This window comes from Halyomorpha halys, unplaced genomic scaffold, assembly GCF_000696795.3.
Source record: "Halyomorpha halys isolate HHAL.00 unplaced genomic scaffold, Hhal_1.1 Scaffold270.1, whole genome shotgun sequence".
Taxonomy (NCBI): Eukaryota; Metazoa; Arthropoda; class Insecta; order Hemiptera; family Pentatomidae; genus Halyomorpha; species Halyomorpha halys.
The window spans coordinates 375,650-396,101 of record NW_027105226.1 but is presented as its reverse complement, the minus strand read 5'-3'; the positions used below and the strand labels follow the sequence as shown (position 1 = coordinate 396,101).

The following is a 20,452-nucleotide window of genomic DNA, read 5'->3' as shown; positions in this document are numbered from 1 at the left end:
CTTTGGTTCATAAACAACACGCCAGCTAAAATCATTAGTTTATTTAATATTCGAACAGTAACAACTATTTAATAGGAAAATTGAACATTCATAAGGGGTACTTTTTTAAATATTATGATGGCAAAAGCATGAATTACTTTATTTTTTAACCAGTTTCTATATCAGCGATAAGCAGCTCAATATGAGCAATCAATTGAAGCAATCGCACTTCTATTTCAATCTTGATTCGTTTTGATTTATGGATCACAGGTGGAATAGTGGTGTAAAACATGGGAGGACTGGTCAGGATAATACTGTAGGGAATATTGTTTTCTCACTTTACAAAGAACGCCGCCACAAATGCAACTTCATAAAGCACACACACACACAGTTGGATAGAAAGATACAAACATACTTTGTTGAAAAAAATACTACTCAAAATCAGTTATCGTTTATGCAGTAAATTGTATACTTATCAATTATAACTACAAAATTAAAAAACAAAGTGAAGTACTTATTCTACAAACTAAAAGAAAAAACGGCTTTAATAAAATAAAATAAAAAATCAGGAATATTCGGAACTTGCCCCACTTATAGATACCCTTTTCCAGCTAGATTGCCATATAAGACAAACCAGTTGATGTTTAACAAGTGATTTTGCACCAATTGAAGATAAACCTAGTTCGATAAATTTTGAATGCTTATCTCCAATAACTAATAAATTTAATAACGCTTTACTAACCTGAGAAGGACCAGCATTCATTATAAAGAAGTTCTTTTCCCATATCATAAATATAACCACGACTTTTCCTTTCCAAAAGCTGAAACGAAACTGAATCCCTCATGTAAATACACCAACTGAAGTTTCTCCGCTTTACTTCCGTTTTAACGTTTTTATATTTTATTTAATCAGCCTCATCACTAGTTCCTTTTTATTTTTATTCATCATTCATTTATAATATGTTCATTGAAGATTTACTTATTTTCTTAGGACAAGACAACCCATTAAGTAAGAGCCTCCTCTATCAGCTTTGCCAGTTACGTGGATCTTAAGTTACTTACTGCCTTCCAGTTTCCGGTCTCTAACAGATGTCTTGAATCGAAACTCACACTGTCCTACCAGCGAAGCTTAGGCACCCTTCAATGTTTATCAATGTTATATTTTCATGTCGTATGATACTGTGGCATAAAATACATGCACATATAATGTTTCAGTGATAATAAAAGAAAAGTTTTGTTAAGCCGTTACATTGATACAGTTACTCTGAAGTGTAGATCAGAAGTTCGCCTGGTATTTTCCTAACTAGAGGTAACTTCCTAAATAAACAAAGTATAATAGAAATCTTATGTGGTGCCCGCTTAACTCAACCTTCTCTTACTCACAAAATTAGTATTATAGGGTTTCTTAGGGTAAAAAATACTTACCAACTTAGTAGCCCTGCCAAGAAATACAGCAGTTTCACAAAAGATATTAAAGCCCTGTACTTATGAATGTAATCAAAAGAAATAAAGCAGACTCCTTAATTTCCGATCAGCGTGGGTGTAGTAAGGGGGGAGCTGAGACTAAATTTTTTAGACACAAGAAAATAAGGAACTTTTTGATAGATGATTTCTTTCTGGAAACATGCTAAAATTAGGAAGCTAAAATTGTTGAGTTGACATCTTCACAGAACACAACAAACCCTTGAAGGGACAAGAGATATCCTGATTCTTAGTAAATAAGGTAAGATTCAATGAGCACAATTATTTTTCATGTACTTCTCTCTAAAAATAATGGGGGTAACAAACAAAGAAGAACCTTTTTTTAGATTCTATTCTTCCTATTATAACTTACAGTTTGCCATTTTAATAATCTAAGAATGTTTGTTGAAAATAAATCAAAGAATGCAACCATCATTTTTCTCCTTTAGGATTTCAGGATTAATAGATAAAGATATAAAGGTTGATTAGAAAATAGATATGAAACAAGAAAACTGAAATTAAAAATAGTATCTCATATATTAATATAAAATAATAAAATTAAATAACAATCACATTAAAATAATATCAATATGATATGTAATAATACATGTATCAAGCCTAGCAAGTAACAAATACAAAAAAATAAAAAACCTCTCAGTCTTTTTAAATTGAAAAATAAAAACGAAACAAGAAAACTGAAGTAAAAAATAATATCTCATATATTAATGTAAAATAATACAATTAAATAAAAATCTCATTAAAGTAGTATCTATATATCAATAAGATATGCAATTATAAATATATATATATATATACATTCATACATATATCAAGCCTGACAAATATTAAAAAAGAAACCTAAGTCTTTTTAAATGGATGGTTTGTACAAAAGTTCAAATAAATTAAATATTTATTGTGATTTTGTCTCCTAATACAGGAAATGTCGCAATGTTAAAAAAAATAATAATGAAAAGGGTTAATTTAATTAATTATCATTCATAAGAAATTCTTCAAGGATACATTTAATCATGAAGCAGGTTTACTTATCTCTCTTTAGTTATTGAATAAGTGTTCATATGATGGTGGCAGATCATCATCATGGATTGATGTATACCACAAACGATGTCTTTCCCTAGATCTGAATACACGATAACAAATCCAGAACGATACTGTTGCAGAAATTCCAATCACAAAACCACTAACAAAAGTAAGTACTAAAAATAAACTCAAATAATCATTTTTATTGCTTTCTTTTGTTTCGGTAACAGGTTTTTCTGATAATTTTTCATCTTTTGAATCACTTGTGGAACAAGAGCAGTCACTGTCAAAATTGACTGACAGATCTTCAGTCTCTGGCACAGCATTTTCATTATCATACATAACCATTTTTTCCATAGTTTTCACTGTCGGCAGTGGAGTTGTAAGTTTTAAGCAAACTGTTCCAAAAATTTTTATTGATTCAACAGAGGCCCAAGTAAGAAATTCTTCACTGTTATAATCACAAATTATCTTGTTACTGAAAGAGAGAAAAAAAATTGCAATAAGTTTTTAATATTCTACTTTTAGGAGAAACATCTTAAATTGTGAATAACTTAACTGATATATAATTAAATATAACCATTTAGACTCACTTTGATAAATCTATTTCTTCAAGATACATCAAATCTCTGTAGGAAAAGTAGTCTATATTTTCAATATGGTTCGAAGAAATGTTTAGTTTGACCAAAGAAGGTAAAGAGGAAAGTGCCAATTCTGGAATATGCCTTATTCTGCAATAACTTATGTTCAGGATCTAAAAATAAAAAAAAGGTTTATGAAGCTAACCATTAGAAATCATAAGGAAATAACCAAATATGAGTTGAATACATTATTTAAACTTAGATTCAGGGTTAAACAAATGAAATATTGGAATATTTATTTTATAAATCAAATTAAACCTACTGCTAGGGGGGCTCAAATCTTCTTGAACTTTCCTGTGTGGAGAACTAAAGGTTTTCCCCAATAGATCACTAACGGGGGAAATCACAGGAAGAGATTATACTGATAGTCATAACTTAATTGTTGATAAATTGATACTTAAATCCCCAAGCGGGGAAAGAAAATAGTGGGGAAGGATTCCATAGAAGAGTGAAATGGAATATGGAAAGTTAATCAGAAATGGGCCACTCTTGAGAAAACTCTTTCTCGTCATCCAGTTGAGACTGAAGACTGAATTGGTTCTCTCTGATTAATGGGTCTAATGATACTGACAGGACCTAGAGGCTTCTAGGGGAATTTTCAAGACCTTGAAAGGTCAAATTTGTGGTGACAGACCAAATGGAAGTAGAATACAATTCTTTAGAGATTTTACCTTATCTTATATTTTAACAGGCTCCTTCACACATTTAATAATCTAGTTTATTGTTCCCATGATTATACCTTTCCTAAAAGATGTATGATAAGAAAATTATGATTAGAGTTCATTATTGGTGTATATACATATTTATAGTATATACATACACCCCAGACGAGATATTCCACTGCTGCGAAAAAAAAATGTAAACCCAAAAGTTTGGACAGGGTCTAAAAGAAAAAAAAAAGCTACTCAAAGCTGATTACTATAGTATGTGCATTCATAAAAACTATTTTGTGAATTAATTATTATGAACATAAGTGGTTACAACATTATGAGAGACAATTTAACATGTACCCAGGTTTCAAAACATAAGCATGGTTTACCTCAACCACTTATGTTCATAGACTTTCTTTTAATGAACTATACCAGGATCTTCTTGTGATAAAAAATCACCACAGCTACCTTGTATGATAATGATTATAAAGAAAGTGCATATTCATGGTGACATGACTAATGGATTTGAAACTCACTAAATGCTTAGACAGGTTGATTACCTTGCTTGTCTACTATTTAATTTGGTCTTCAAAAGTGCAATAAGTAAATCTGGAATAATATAGAACCAGATAATAATAGTAATGATACAATATGATCGGTCATATTATTATCGTGCTTAAATTGCAATATATAATAAATATAGTACAAATTAGATTATAGTGCTTTAATTGCAATATATAAAACAATTTGCTGGAAATGGTTGTTGATTGAAGTATAACCCTTAGAAAAAAATGATTATTATGAAGCTATATATAAGAGAAGTAACTCGATGTTATATGAAAATTACTGACCAATCAACTACCTATTAGTGGTTTATAAAATTTATATCTCTATCCATGAAAGAATGTTAAAAGTTATTGTGGAGAACTAACATGAAGAGAAACAGGCTGGCATCTTCTATCCTTAAAGAAAGATCCAAGATATATCTCAAAAAGAGGTGGAATATATATTACAATATTTATATGGGTTTTCTAGACATATATTTGCTTTAGAAACTGACTAGCTACGAAATATGGATAGCCTTCACTGCTCAAAAGATGCACTGCAGGTACTCCTATCTTATTAACCATTTTAATGGATGAGACCCATAATATGCAAGTACAGATCACCATGGACTCCAGTAGGAAAATTGAATCTGTGGAGAGTCCTTATAAAGCTTTTCTTATATATGAACTATATAGTCCTAATTGAAAACTCTCAGTAAAAGCTACGCAAGTTCTGTTGAAATGGGAGTAGAAGTTACTACAGAAAGTAAAGTCCATCTAATATTCAAAAAGCAAGATCCTAATTCTTGAACGGAATTAAGAAATGGATGTTGAAATGCAAACTGAAATAGGAAGAGGTGCAAAGAGGCATAAATCTACCGATTCTTACAAATGGCAGTTAGAGCTGTGTGATGTTCAACAGACATAGATCACTGGTGCTTATATGAAGTTCTTACTTAGAGTAGCAGGAAAAACAGGGTGAGAATGCTTCAGGTACAAAAGGATCAGCAAGCGATTAGAGGAGCTTCTGTTGCAGAGTAAGGGAAAACAGACAGCATAAATGGTCTAGACATATTCGTCAAATAGATTAATATAGAGAGACTCTATGATAGAGGAAAGGACCACAAGTATTCCTACCACCCTCTTATAAGGAGAAAAAAACCTTCACAGAAATGCAGCACCTAAGCAGAGAATGGGAAGACCAGTGGTGCTGGATATATTCACTGCTTCAATAATAATGGTTCCAAGAGGAAAAAAAAGAAGAAGCTCCAAAATCAAACCACAATGTTCCAAATCGAACAATCCGGTATACTCATCCCTACACACATACATTAAAATTCATAAAAGAAATAATATATAGATACCAAGCTAATAGATATAAAAAATAGCCAACTTGAAATTACAACAAAAAATGTTAAAATTTAAATATATTTTAGACATTGTATGTCATATACCACAATTAAAACCATTTTCTTGGTATGATAATTAATCTATATAATTATATAGATATTTCAATAATAAATATTCAATTCAATCATAAATATTTCAATAATATATATAATTTAATCTATAATTTATCATCACTTACTTGTATAGATGAAGAAATAAGAAAAGGTTCAGTACTTTTAAGGTGGTTTAGAGGATTTCCTTGTAAAAAGACAATAATCAAAGAGGGAATCTTTTGAAATACTCCAGAAGGAATTGAATGTAGACGATTATCACTTAAATCAACTGCTTTCAGCTTTTTAAGTCCAGAAAAAGTATTTAAACCAACAGATTGAATTGCATTTTTATCTAAATTTAGTTCTATGATGTGTCTTAGGCCAAGAGTCTGAAAATTGTAAGTAAACAGATTACTGACAAACAATAATATTTTTTTTTATATGCCTAAAACAATTACGGAGAAGAATGCCCATCAGCTAGGGATGGTGTAAACTGAAGTTCAGCACAAATAAATAAGTTTTACTTATTTGTGTTTATTATTACTGACCACACCCCCACCATCTTCTCATATTGAATCTACGGTCAATAATAAACATCATTATTTTGTTTTTTAGTGTTCTGATTTTATTTTATTTGGAGTGTGATTAATGTATTTGCAGATTTATTTTCCAGAAGAAAATAAATCTAAAAATATCTGAAATTGGATAGATATTATTATTATTCCTAATAAAATGGGGAATACCATCCAAGTGACTGAAATAAGAAAAAAGTTAAAATAAAAATTTATAAATGTACATAAAAGTGAAGTGAAATGAAAAATATTTATATCTTTATTCTTGGAAAAAGTCTTCTAAGAACAAAAACATTAAATATGAAAAATGCTGTTCATACGTTTTAACATTCTGTATACATTTTGAACTATGCATTTTAAAGTACAATGGTTTAATTGGTGTTATTCAAAAACATAAAACATATGCTGTTTTATCTATTAGTTGAAGCTCTTACTATGCTTGGGTCATAGTTCAGATAACAGGATTTCCTTTGATAAGACTCTTTGGACCGAAGTTGTCTAAAATCACTGGGTACTAGTTAGCAGAAATAATATATTTTCTTGTTACTTTTTACTTAATTTCATTTTAAATTTTTTTCATCATCACTAGTTTTTATCTTCATTGCTAAACCACTCAATTTTTTTTTTATTTTAAAAGGAAGCATAGGATTGTAAGATACCTCAAAAATGTTGTCTTCCAACTCGTAAATTAAATTATTTGAAAGCTGCAACCACTGAACTGAATGTGGTACATTCAAATCAACACTGATGAGTCCTTTTCCAATGCACTGGACATGTCTTAAGTGCTTTGAAACAAGACATTGACAATAATATGGACACTTAACACTTTCTACAACTGAAGTTAAAAGACAAAGTGTAATTATGAAAAATATAATTTTCATTTTACTATAAATTATATCAATAATTTTGTTATCACTAAAACATTAGTTATGAATTGATTCATCATCTAAATTAAAGTAATAACAATTATAAGCTTCAACATTAGTTAAGAGTAAGATAAACCATAATATTACTGTGATTGGCTGGCAACTCAAGACTTAATTATCTTATCTAATCTTCAACTCACCTTATTCTAAGAATTGCTATACTAAGAACTTAAGATAAGTCACCTTTTTCATGATTTGTTAATTGTTATTGACTACCCCTGAGCATAAAAGTAAGAACAGTTGAAGATGAAGATATACTGTTATTGCAATTTCAAAAAAACTAATTTTAAAGTTTTCTTTCCCTCAGTTTCTTTAGCATTCCTAGGTTGTAAAAATGTCCTTATAAAATCTTTTAATTTTATTCAGTCAGTTTTATCTATGAATAATAAAATGTCCTGAGCAGGATGGCATTCTTCCTTTTTTTAATCAATTACATTGTAACTTATGATGTTTGTTTCTATGAATAATGTTGGAAGAAATATTTATCCTTATTATAAATGCATACTTTTTTTTTTTTTAAAGAAAAGAGAAACCGATAATTCACTCATACTTAAGATGATAGGAATGAATGATAAATTATTGATTTCTTCTTATTTTTTAGCAATCTAGCTTTATTACATTTGAATATTGTTTTTATCAGAAACATGACTTTTTAAATTCCGAAGTAAAACAATTGATTGGATATAATGATTGAACATAAAATTTAAAAATATTAACGGAAATAGACCAAGAATCAAAGTTAAATATTAGTTTTCTTTGACTATTCCACAATTAAAAATATTCATCTTGTTTGTATGACGTTAAAGGAGAATTATAAGCTCGATGAAATTCAAATTGATGATTTTGAAAACATTGATTAGCGCCATTGGTAATTTACGAACCAATTGTAATTGTGCGTGCCCTAAAAAATGATAAGAAGGACTGTAAATAAAGTGACTTAACAGAAAGACTGATCCACTTTCTTTACGACCTGCCCTCAATTACTCAGGTTTACAAAATTTATTCATTTTATTACTTTTGGAGTTATTTGCGATTGCAATTTTTTGCTTTCATAGGTCTTACCTCTAGGCGAATTAATGATTTTCTTTTACTGGAATCGACTTTGCTTACTGTCGCTTTACTAATTATTCATTGATATCGATTTTGTTATAAGATTTTTCCCCCCTTTTTTTTACTCTGCAAAATTTTATATTTGAATTAATTTTAAAAGTGAAGAAGGATATGGTGTTTATGTGATGTAAGTTTACAATTAATTACCTCCTAACTCCCAAACTTTTGAACTAGGCTGATTAATCTTAAGGTTATATTTTTGTTATGTGATGGCTCTTGTATTTTTTTGTAACAAATTGAAACGTTGTGCTAGTCTTCTTCAACACTCAAGTTACCCAAGGAAGATTCCTAATTTAAGTATAGCCTACAAAGGTGTTGTTAAGGTTAGGTTTTGATTTGAAATATTATTTAAATTTCAGTTACTATAAGGTACACTAAAAGGTGGCTTAAAAAACATTTACATATATTGGTTTTTTGAGCAAGATTTCTGGAAGGATAGTTCATTCACAGGAAGTGTGAGGCTATTGTTATTGCATTGTCATACTTCAAATGGTAAATAAAAACAATATTTCAGCATGCAATAGGAATATTATGATTTTCTGTTTCTTATTCCATATTGCTTCTAGAATAACTTATGTGTTTATGATCGCACATGAAATAGTTATTTTCTCTTATTATCTGTGTTGTGTTTTAGATAAATCAGGTCAATGACTTGAAATATATTAATTTCTTTTGTAGATAAATTTTTACAAACTAAGCTTTTTGAATAATTAATTTTGGATTTATATGTATTAGTTAAGTGATCAAAATTATATTTTCTTATCAGAGTGACTTGTTAAATGATTATTATTTGTGTAAATTTTCAACTTAGTTTAACTGTTTTTCATTAATATTTCATGTTGATGTGTTTTTTATGATTACCCAAGTATCATTGTAAATAGGAGTTGTGCATTTTGTTATTGTTGTTGGTTACATCACACTTATCATTATTACTGTTTTATTTGGATAATTTATAATGGCTTCTGCTTACTAAAAAGGGATAAACGAACTCCCAGTGGATTCCTTTTATTTCAGGTTGGGCATCAATTCGCATAGAAACAAATCACCTTATAACTGATAATAATCATCGACTATTTTCTCATTTTTTATAAGTGTGTACACATCCTTTACTATGTTGGAGTGATAGTTGTATACTAGTGCCTTTTCGTTTTATTTTCTTATCATACATTTGTTTTATTCTACAGTGTTATAGGTTTTTCATTGTGTAATGCATAATTTTTTTATATTTATTTATGTTCATTTATTAAAAAAGCGGTACATGTTAAGATTGCTTACATAAGTTGTTTGTTGAAAAATGAAACTTTGTTATTAATTACATTTTCTCTTTAAGGGATAACTATAATGAGTGACCTCATAATTAATGTTATCACTGCTTTATGTAATCTGGTTTATGAATATTTTATCATGAATTATAATTAATTTATTGTTTTTGTGCCTATAGCGAGTGCTTGATTTTTGGTTTTTAAATTATTTTTTTTATTGTATTCTGTTTTTGAAAGTTATTCTATGAGTCGAATCAGGTAAGATATTTGATGAAAAGAATTTTTGCTTAATTTGTCCTAAGAACACCACTTATTTTATAATTAATGAAAAGCTAGGGTACTCATCTATTATTCCACACAGACAAGTTGTTCCAGTTCTGTCTGACGAAGCTGAGGTACTTGATTGTGCTTTCTTATTTATTGCAAATAAGATCTTACCTGAATAACTTCATCCCTGCGTATGTAATATATCTCTTGTTCGCTTTGACTCGGGAGGTCGATACCAGTAACAACTAGAATGGTGTCTAACATTAATCTCTTTGTCCTAGGAGTGTGAAATATTCCAACACAAAATCACTCTCTAGTTCCTCATTTATCTCTTCAGCAAAGTTCATTTTTACAAGTTGACGTAGCTGGCAATCTCAAAAACAGTTCAGCTGTGACAAAGTCTCCTATTAACCTTTCTTTGGTTTCTCATTCAGTCTACCTAAAGGACTCCTTCAGCAACTCAAATGAATTATTCACAAATATTTGCTTTACCTACTTCAAAAGATGGTCTACCTCTACCACATCTTACCATATTCACTACCCTACTATTTCGGCAACCGCCTCTAATAGTATGCTCTCACAACATCCTTCTAATAGGTAAGGTCCAGGTAACAGGCTTTGGAATAATGTTAAAGGAAGCTTTATCTCTTTTAATGTCTTATAAGCATTTTTACCAAGGAACTCGCACTGCTGCTTCTTTTGTTGGATGAGTTTAGAGTTATCAGGGTGGGTGGCGCAAAATCATAAGTCGGAGTTTTAGGAACTCAACTATGCCCATTTCAGATCCCAGCGGATGAAGACTCTGAGCATTCAGAAGCGCTGATACCTACACAACTTTTAAATGGAATGCTTTACATTTGATACTATAACCTAGAAAACCTCCTGTCAGATGATTTTTGTTTTGTATAGTTTTTCTTTCTTTCAGTTGCCTTTCATTTGTTACATATACTTGGGGTGCCTTTACTTTCTTGTTTTAAGCATAATTTTTTAAAGTGAAACTTTTTTACCAATGTTCTACATTAAAGACTAATATTTCCTGCTTTAAGCTTAATTATTCTGTCAGCTATCCCAAGACTTCCACAAGTTGTTCATTATTTATTTTCCTCTATATGGGCTATGTACTTTTATTTTCTTTCACATTGTTTTTTGCCTCATTCTTAACTCTATGTTAAAATTAACTCAGTATGCTTGAGAATAATATTCTAAATTATTTTCACAACTCATGGTTTGTTTGCTTTATTTTATACACTGCTTATATTCCTTTCTTTCAATGTTTCATAATATTTTCTTTCTGTGCTGGTCATTATTTCTCATATCTCAATAGGCCTATTAATTCTTTCTTTAAAAGTATGTCCTTCTACTTGCACCCATTAAATACATAGTCCACATCAGTCCTACCAGCAGTATAAATCAGTTATAATTAATTTTTAATGAGATGTAGATAGTTGACCGTAGATTAATGCTTGAAGAAGTTTGTCAGGGGGTGCGGTCAGCAAAGAACAACATAAATAAATATTGTTTTGTTTATTTATGTTGTTCTTTGCTGACCGCACCCCCCGACAAACTTCTTCAAGTATAATTAATTTTGATAATATACCCTAGAACATTGAATTTCACAATTAGACAGGGAATATCTGAATTAAACAGTGCTGTAACCAGAACCCAGATTTTTATGCAGTAAAAATCTGCAGAATATATTATATAATATGGAATAAAAAAAACTGTTAAATGTACATTGAAAACATGAAATATGTATGAATGAAATATCAATTTCTTGTTCAATTGATTTCCTTGTTGATTTTGTCAACAAGAAAAATAATTTCAAATGTCTTATATTATGAAACACTTTTTAAGAACTAAAATAATAAAAATTTATAATTAAGGAAAAAAGAGAAAAACAGCATTAATTATATTGAAGAATAATTAATCACAGTATTAAAATGTAAATAAAACATAACAGTCATTAACTATTGTTGACTTATTTTGGTTCTAGAATTACTTCTGTGTTTGAATGAAGTGAAATATAATTATTATTTTAGTCTGTTTAGATGAGTAGTTGGTAATGGTTTTAATCCATTATTATCCTATTTTTACAGCCAACCGCAGAAAAAATGAAATTCCTTTATCCAGAAGCACGAAGAGATGACAATTTGAAAGAAACTTTCTTTGGAATTGAGGTAAATTACTGTAATTTTTATTAAAAACCATATCTTAGTAAAAGAGTTATTAATTGTTAAGAGAAATCTTGTTAAAGTAACAAGTAGATAAGAATCGTCTACTCTCCTAATATTCAAGTTGAAAAAGGAAATTGTAAAAATTAACGCTCTCATTCTTAAAAATATAATGGTAATAGATATAAGAATAAAAATTATGGACTTGACAGTTTTTCCTCCCTTTTGTCCATTCCTTACTTTTCTGATATACAGGCTTCATGACTGTGTACCCAGACTTCTTTATTCTGAAATAGAATCAAATCCTGCAATAATATTGTTGATATCTAGGGTTTTTTTATATAAATATAAAATACAAAATAATACAAAAATTGTTTGTGTTGCCATCCAGGATTTCATTCCATGAAGGGTGTACTTACCTCAATTACTCCTTTGTATGTTTCATTGCTGTTGGGTATTAGTGGCCCCAGAAGGCACATTATACTTGACTAAGCTAATTTAAGATGTTGGCCACCATAGCTCCAAGATTGTTAAAGTCTGACTTCATATTTGGCCTTTCCTCCCGAGTTCCTTTGACTCATTTGAAAGTACCTTATACCCAGTATCCCATGGTTATAGCCTACAATCTGTAAGTATTTCTCCTAAGAGAATGGGTTGAGTTTTATAATTAACCATCATCAGTCTCTTCCTCTTGCTCTAGTTTCCTGCAAAACTGGTGCTCTGGTGTGCTTCATTTTTAGCACAAGCTCCTCTGTTGAAGCCCACAACAGTCACCTAATCAGCTATATAGTCTCTGGAAAGGAACTAGTCTTCTTCCAGTGACTCATCCAAAACCAGCCTCCGTAGAGTCAGACCTAATACTGATCGTTGTGGCATCCCTTCTCTTTAAAAGTTTCTATTTCATTGTAGCTCCCCTTCTTTTAATATATCTGTCTTGGAGGCAACTTTTTACTGTTCTCGAAAAGTTGCTGAGTACATTATACTTTCTCTTTATCAAAAACTAATGTTATATTACTGTAAGTATTGTCTCTTTAGGTTTGTTATGAAGCTTATGTGCTGTTTGGTTGAAATATCTACATTCAATTTTATTTGACTTTTTTTTAGATATTTAGCCATTCAAAATGAATTTTATTGTATGATTTATTTTATTTTCCATTCTTTGATTTATTATAGATGGTTTTAAGTTTATATTTCATAAACTATATAGGTTTATATTCTAGAGGAAGTATTTTTCACCTTATCCAAATACAATATGAACTAACCTTAATTGTTGTATAAGTTTAGTGCTACAATTCATGACTGTTTAGAAATTTTGATTTACATTGGTCATGTTTATTTTAAACCACACTCTATTATAAATGAATCTAGGTGGCTGATCCCTATCGATGGTTGGAAGATCCAGACAGTGAAGAGACTAAAAATTTTGTTGATGCTCAAAACAGTATATCTGAACCTTATTTAAAAGGTTGTTTAGCAAGAGATAAGATCAAAGCTAGGCTAACTCAGATGTTAGATTATCCAAAGTACTCGCCTCCGGAAAAAGAAGGCAATCATTACTTTTATTTTATGAACACTGGCCTTCAAAACCATAGGTAATATTTGTTTCAGTTTGAGATTTAATATTTTCTTTCACTTTCATATTTTATTTTATTATTTATTTATCTTTAGTGTACTTTATATGCAAGATTCTCTTGATGGTGAATCAAAAGTCTTTCTTGATCCTAATACATTCTCGGAAGATGGAACAGTTGCACTGACATGGACATCATTTTCAGAGGATAGCAAGATTATGGCATATAGTATCAGTAAAAGTGGTTCAGATTGGTGTACAATTCATTTTAGAAAAGTGGATACTGGTAAGAGTATTAACATCTAATATTAATTTATTAAAAACTGATTTAAATCCCCAAAATTTTAATTAGAGCTGATGGTAATAAAAGACAACCTTCTACACCCCATGAAGGGTTGGAGTACTTTGTAAGAAAGTACTGTTACTTGACCAACGATTGTATGAGAAGGTTATTTGAATAAAATCATGCTCAACTGCCTGATTTTTCCCCAATTAGGGTATCCACTTTATGAGGCTGGGTTGATTCATGGCTACAGTAATAGAACAAGTAATTATCTGTCACAGGCAGATTCAAATCTGAGTTCTTGGAGTTTGTAGCACAGTGCCTGACTACTGGGCCACCCTACTCCAATGAAAGAATATATTCAAAATAAATTGATATTGCTAAAAATACCAACAACAAAACTGTAAAATTTGTAATTAAGGACCAAGTTTTGTCCTACTTTGCTCTTTACAGGCTTAATCAGAACTAGAAATAGCATAAGAGTGACACATAACATGAAGTTTAAAGCCTTGTTAGAATGTAATAAATGTGAAATGTATTGAAAAAAATATAAAAATTAAAGAAAACAGAATTAAGCTGTACAAAGATAAGGATATATAAAAAAGGAATACAATAATAAATATTAGACAGACCTATCATTTCATTTTTTCAAATTCCACCATAGCTTACTTTATATTTCATGTTATCTTATATATTTATTCTATTTACAGTATTTTTGTTTTTTTTTATCTTGTTTTTTAAGCCTTAAGCCCTGCAGAGTCGGATGAAACGTGAACTATTTGAATTGATTTTTAACCGCTTCCAATAAAAATCAATATTTAAAGGAATAATAAGGAGTGGGATAGTTTAGTAAGGAGCTATGCTATTTTTCCTTGGGATATGACAGATAATTATTTATTCTATTAAATCAGTTGTGAGTCAACCTTGTTAGTAGAGCCCTCCTGGGGCTCACCCAGCCTCTATAAAATGGGTACCCTTAGTTGGGGAAAAAAATGGCGGTTGAACGTGATCTTGGGAACAAATCACCTGCTTGTAAAACCGTTGTTCAAGAAACAGTACTTCCTTACAAAGTACTGAACACCTGTCCCTTCATGGGTTGTAGTGGTACAGTTTTTTTATTAATTATTTTTATAATGATCAGTAATTTTTTTTTCTAAATAAAATTTTTAAATAACTTCACGTTAAAATTAAATTAGTGGGTAAGTAAAATATTCAATAAAAAATAATTAAACAGATCTTAAAGTTGAAATAAAATAAACAGAATAGGATTAAGTTATGACTCAATACTCTTAGAACAAGGAAGCAAACTTTTTTTTTAGCTAATTACTTTTTATTCTTGTATAAAAAATGGGGAAGTCATTTCATACCATTGAACTACATTTATTATAAATTAGATGATTCTTTAGTTTTGGACTAAACCATTTTTAGCAAATATCAATATTTTGGGTGGATTATTGCTTTTTGAGAATCATTTGTTGGAAATGTACAGATTAAGCTCTCTATTAATTGCTGTTGGTTACTTAAGGAACTTAAACCCTTACTTCACATACAATGTTCGCATCCAACTAATGTAATTAACTAATATGGCATCAATAATGGTAAGTTGTCCATTTAACAATATTTATTGACTGTTTTCTGGTTCATGAACTTTTTAGAAGAAATAATGTAAATTTAACAATCATAAATACAAGTCAAAGAAAAGAATAAAATTGAGAAGCATTAATATATTAAGTAGGCAAATAAGTTATAATCCTCTCTCGACATAATGAAAGTTTGAATTTATGAATTTTATAAAATAACAATTTCTTGTTAAGTAACAATCAGAGCAGGTAGTATTATTAACTCACATAGTTCAGTGTTTTAAGGATTATACTACCTACTACTAACAATTTACTACAAATAATGATAATACTTCAAGAAGAGAAAAGAAATAGCTGTGGTATTCACATCTCACAACTTTCACTCAGCACCTACTTTGAGCTTCTTCCCTAACCTTCGCTCATTTCAGAACAGATATTGAATACATAAATATTGAAAATATTAATGGTAAGACTAATTTTATGGAGTTTGTCATCCAGTTAACTGAAAGGCTTAAGTATAGGTTAAGTGAAATAAAAAAGTAATGATTTAATAACTATGTTGACATGGTAACAGGAAACAGATTGAATAGAAACACTGCATGCGCCTGCTCAGTCTTAACTCGTATTACAACAGATCTTTTATTAATGCATTATTATTCACTCTTCATTACTTTCTAAGGCTTTCTATGTTCAATATAATATTTTCCAAAATCTTCAGTTTTGTAATGATGTATAATACGTCTATAGTACTACTATTATTTTCGGAAATGATGGTTTTCAACCTGGAAAAAATATTTGTCCTCTCTTATTTTCTCAAATTAACCATCAAATCCTTTCATAGTTAATAATTATCCCTTTTTCACTACTAATAAAAGTGTGAAATGGTTAATTATTTAAAAACAAAACAAAATTAAAGGTACTTTAGTGGAAGATTTTTTAAATATTTATCATTTAAGCCCTGTTAAAAAAATAAATAAATAAATAAATCGGTACCACTACAACCCATGGTTGGTCAGGGGTGCACTTTGTAAGGAAATACTGTTACTAGAATAACGGTTGTGCAAGGAGGTAATTTGGTCCGATTCAATATTCATGTATAATAATGGAGATTCAGTAAAATTATTTTATTAGGGTTTATGAAGATTCACAGTTATAATAATAATTTGATAAATTGTTATTACAGGAGAGGATTTTCCAGAGGAATTAAAGTTTGTGAAATTTGGACAAGCTGCTTGGACACACGATAATATCGGAGTTTTTTACACTGTGAGTTTATTTCAAAATTATATTTGGATTTGAATTTCCATTCAAAGTAAGCTTTTGGTGTTCAGTTTCTTCTTCATATTCTATTATTGTCTGTTGTATTTCTCATTTTTACGCACATTTATAGTCGACTCTTGATAATTTGAAACTCAGACTTATAGAAAAAAGTTCAAAATAATAAGAATCTAGTAATGTAGAGATAAGTAGGAAGGTAATTAAATAAAAGAGAGTTTAATTAAAAGTAGGTGTTCAGTCCGCAAGTATGTAATTGTATTTCATGTTAAGTGTTTAGGCAGAGGGATAATTTTACTGTAATAAAGCCATAGAGCGCCATCTAGTGATAGAGAAGCCAACAAACCCTGGCATAATCTGTCAAGTACGGTAGGAACTACCACCTAATTGGGCTAATCCCTGAGCAGTTCAGACCTCCATATTTGGTAGTGTAAAGAGAAAAGATGTCTGTATAAACAACCACCTCTGAGCATAGGGCAAGGACCATGCAGCCCAGAGATCAGCCACACATATCTTTGTAACAGCAGTACAGGAATGAATAGAAATGGTTATACAATGCTAATACCAAATAAGCACATCAGCATGTCCCCTGCACCCATGTCCATCCTACACTAGGAATTTATAATTCAAGTCTACACCTCAGGAATGGTAGTTACTTTTTTTTTTCTTGTTATCAAAATTAAAATTAGCATAACTAAAAATATTATATACCTTTTCTGGCCTACTCCCTCTACATAATTATTTTCTTTGTTTTTAATATATCAATTTCATTTCTACCATTCTTTCTTTTCTACTTTCAAACCCCTTCTGTGATGTAAATTGATCAAAAACGGCTTTGTCTGACTCCGCCATTTGTTGATTCTTGCAGCTTTGATGACTGCTTTCCATATTTTGTTTTCTTAGTTAACCCTCACATTCTCAAGTTATACTGGGAGAAAGTGGACACTTGTTCTCACTAAAGCTCATTTCTATTTCACAGATTAAGAAAACAGGGTTTTGATTTAACACAGAATGAAAACTCAATTATCTTAATATGTAAACTTATGACAAGTCCATGAATGTTGAAAGGTGGGAAACTTCAAATTATTGAGAGTAGTAGAATACTGTCTTCAAATTATAAAATAAGATGAGGAGAAGATGGTTGGGGGTGCGGTCAATGAAACACAAATAAGTATGACTAAATAAGTATGTGTTTCATTGACCGCACCCCCAACCATCTTCTCCTCATTTATCATCCACGGTCAACTATCTCTCATAATTATAAAATAAGATGTCATAGTAACTGCTTTAAATTACTGATAGTACCAAAATATCTTGATTTCCAATTTAACGAGTGTTTTTCAAGTGACCATGGAAAAACTTTAGATTGTCAAGAGTCGACTGTATTGAGTTTACATTCAAGGTCAACTTAAATTTTTAGTTTGGTTTTGAAATCTTGAATTGTGTAATGCTCATTAATCAATTGTATTGGCTTTAGTTTATTTAATTTAACATTTATTTTTTATTTCATTCGTCACATTTGTAATAAGGAAGACATCATTATCAGCAATAATTTGTATTGTCTATCTATCCTTACTTTTGTGTTCAGAGTATTAAGTAAATTAGATTAATTTTAAAATGTACTGTTTGCAATACAGTATTTAAAGGTTTATCAATTGAATTGATACCCAGTGGTTTGTTAAAGTTTATCTTGGGTGCATAATTAATTTACCCTTTAATTTATTCATATAACATTGTGCTTGTTTCGTGTTTTGGTTTCTATGGTCTCTGTCTTTGTTACAGAAGGTTAACAGAGAGAAAGTTTAAGATACTGCATCTTCTTAATAATATATGAGAGCACACTAATACATGTAAACTGCACTCCGTCCATTCTCCATTTCCGTTTTATTTTATTTTTAAATGTGTTGTTCTTAGACATAATTGAATCATTTAATTCTCAATTTTATTTGGTAATATTAAGCTTTCTTTTATTTATTATTTATTTTGCATAAATTACATTCAGTTAGTATTATATATAAAGAGAAATCACTTTATTAATTATTTTTTTCCAGCGTTTTCCTGAAGTTGAAGGAAAAAGTGATGGATCTGAAACAAGCCAAAATAGAAACCAGAAAATATATTACCATAAAGTTGGTACAAGCCAGGCTGAAGATATTCTCGTTGTTGAGTTGGATGATCCTGAATATATCTAGTTAGTTTAGCCTGAACAATATCAATTAGTTTTCAGAATTCCATAAACACAGTATAAATTATTTACTCATTATGAAAACCACTCAAAAGCTGCCCATGTTTTTTTTTGTTACAGTAGTGTTTATGTTAGCGACTGTGGAAGGTGGCTTGTTGTTTTACCTCTGAAATTTTGTCACAACAACCTAATATACTTTTCTGATCTCTCCACCCTTACTGATGGCATTAAGGGAAAACTGGAAGTTACCTGCATTGTAGATAAATTTGAAGCTGATTATGAGGTATGAATTAATAGGATTGTTACTTTATTGCTTTCACTTCCCTGCATGTGGAGTATATAGTATGGGGAAGAGAAAAAATTTGAATTTGAATTTTTAACAGAAATACATGTTTTGAGGTAACCAAATCTTGCTGTATGATATATGTGTATGGGTGTGAACGGCCTATCTCCGGTTCATGGAGAATTGTGTGCAAACTGAAATTACATATTTAAGTTGGGTGTATGCCTGGGATGTTACACATTTTACTGAATTGATTTTTCAAATCTTTTCAATTTTCTTAAAAATGACTTGATTTTGATTAAACTGAATATGTAAATGACACTGGAAAAACACAATATAAATATTACAGAAAACATTTTAGCAGAGAGCAGGTCTACAAAAAGGATTCAAAAAGAACTGTCCAAATGCAAAAATGGATGGTTGCTCTGAAAAACAATAGAAGAGAGGTCATAACCAATAGGGAAAATATGAGCAGAGTAGCCACAAAATATTTCAATAAACTTTGTAAAAGTAACAGAGAAACTATAGAAATAAGAGAAGGAAAGATGGCCAAAAATTTAGGGGAAGTTCCACCAACAATGGAAGAAGAAGTTGCTTTTATTTTGAAAAAACTCAATTCCCCGAAGACTCCAGGGCCGGATAACATCAGTAATGAAATTTTAAAAGCAGGAGGGAATATTCTAATTAAAGAACTGACAGAATTGTTTAATTTGATTCTTGAACAAGAAGCAATACCTAAACAATGGAAAACCGCAAAAATAATTCTGCTGTATAAAAAAAGTAACAAGTATGATATAGAGAATTATGGCCTATCTCCCTCTATTCAACTATGTCAAAAGTTTACACCAGTGTTCTCAAACAACGGCTAACAAAAAGAATAATGGAACGTTTTAACGAAGAAAAAGCAGGTTTTAGGAAGGTATTTTCGACAGTGGACCACATTCAGACTGTAAACCAAATCATCGAGAAAGCAAATGAATATAACTTCTCTATATATCTTTGTTTCCTTGACTTTAGGAAGGTTTTTGACGGTATTAAACATTTAGAAATATTTAAGGCACTAAGATTAATATGAATAGAAGAAAAATATATTAAGATGATAACAGAGCTTTATAAGGAGATGAAAGCATATACCAGGGCATTCAAAAAGTCCTGTCGTTTTTCGTTTGTTCGTTGTTTATTTTGATTCTAGAGTGTTTGCTAATTAATTCC

The 20,452-nt window shown here is 30.1% G+C and overlaps 3 protein-coding genes across 5 annotated transcripts in view; 1 reads left to right on the top strand and 2 right to left on the bottom strand.

Moving 5' to 3' along the window:
* LOC106680610 (piwi-like protein Siwi) overlaps nt 1–800 on the bottom strand; it is a 63,734-nt gene extending 62,934 nt beyond the window's left edge. Inside the window, exon 1 of the mRNA XM_067049602.1 lies at nt 722–800. Coding sequence (XP_066905703.1) covers nt 722–764 — 43 coding nt within the window. The 5' untranslated portion in view covers nt 765–800. The remainder of the gene's footprint in view (nt 1–721) is intronic.
* A 1,648-nt stretch (nt 801–2,448) lies between these two features.
* On the bottom strand, nt 2,449–7,319 carry LOC106680628 (leucine-rich repeat-containing protein 4C). Its single transcript, XM_014420488.2, has 4 exons — nt 6,988–7,319; nt 5,903–6,145; nt 3,072–3,232; nt 2,449–2,956 (listed from the first exon to the last, which is right to left on the bottom strand). Exons 1-4 carry the CDS (start codon nt 7,207–7,209, stop codon nt 2,494–2,496), a joined length of 1,089 nt encoding a protein of 362 aa, XP_014275974.1. The 5' UTR covers nt 7,210–7,319; the 3' UTR covers nt 2,449–2,493.
* Nucleotides 7,320–8,106: 787 nt separating this feature from the next.
* The window catches only part of LOC106680621 (prolyl endopeptidase), a 19,727-nt gene continuing 7,381 nt past the window's right edge, over nt 8,107–20,452 (top strand). The window contains exons 1-7 of one of the 3 annotated variants that reach the window (XM_014420470.3): nt 8,107–8,242; nt 11,990–12,070; nt 13,433–13,656; nt 13,733–13,920; nt 16,681–16,763; nt 18,824–18,963; nt 19,078–19,240. In XM_014420470.3, the coding sequence (XP_014275956.1) occupies nt 12,005–12,070; nt 13,433–13,656; nt 13,733–13,920; nt 16,681–16,763; nt 18,824–18,963; nt 19,078–19,240 (864 nt within the window). In that variant the 5' untranslated portion in view covers nt 8,107–8,242; nt 11,990–12,004. Of the gene's footprint in view, nt 8,243–8,526; nt 8,688–8,716; nt 8,857–11,989; nt 12,071–13,432; nt 13,657–13,732; nt 13,921–16,680; nt 16,764–18,823; nt 18,964–19,077; nt 19,241–20,452 lie in introns of those variants that run through there. The other 2 variants (XM_014420468.3, XM_014420469.3) reach the window with 2 other exon arrangements.

Excerpts from the sequence above, each read along its gene's own strand:
- LOC106680628 (XM_014420488.2), bottom strand. The coding sequence starts at position 7,209 with ATGAAAATTATATTTTTCATAATTACACTTTGTCTTTTAACTTCAGTT. Across the intron at positions 6,146-6,987 it reads TGGAAGACAACATTTTTGAG|ACTCTTGGCCTAAGACACAT; the intron begins GTATCTTACAAT and ends TACAATTTTCAG. Across the intron at positions 3,233-5,902 it reads TTATTTCTTCATCTATACAA|ATCCTGAACATAAGTTATTG; the intron begins GTAAGTGATGAT and ends TTTTATTTTTAG.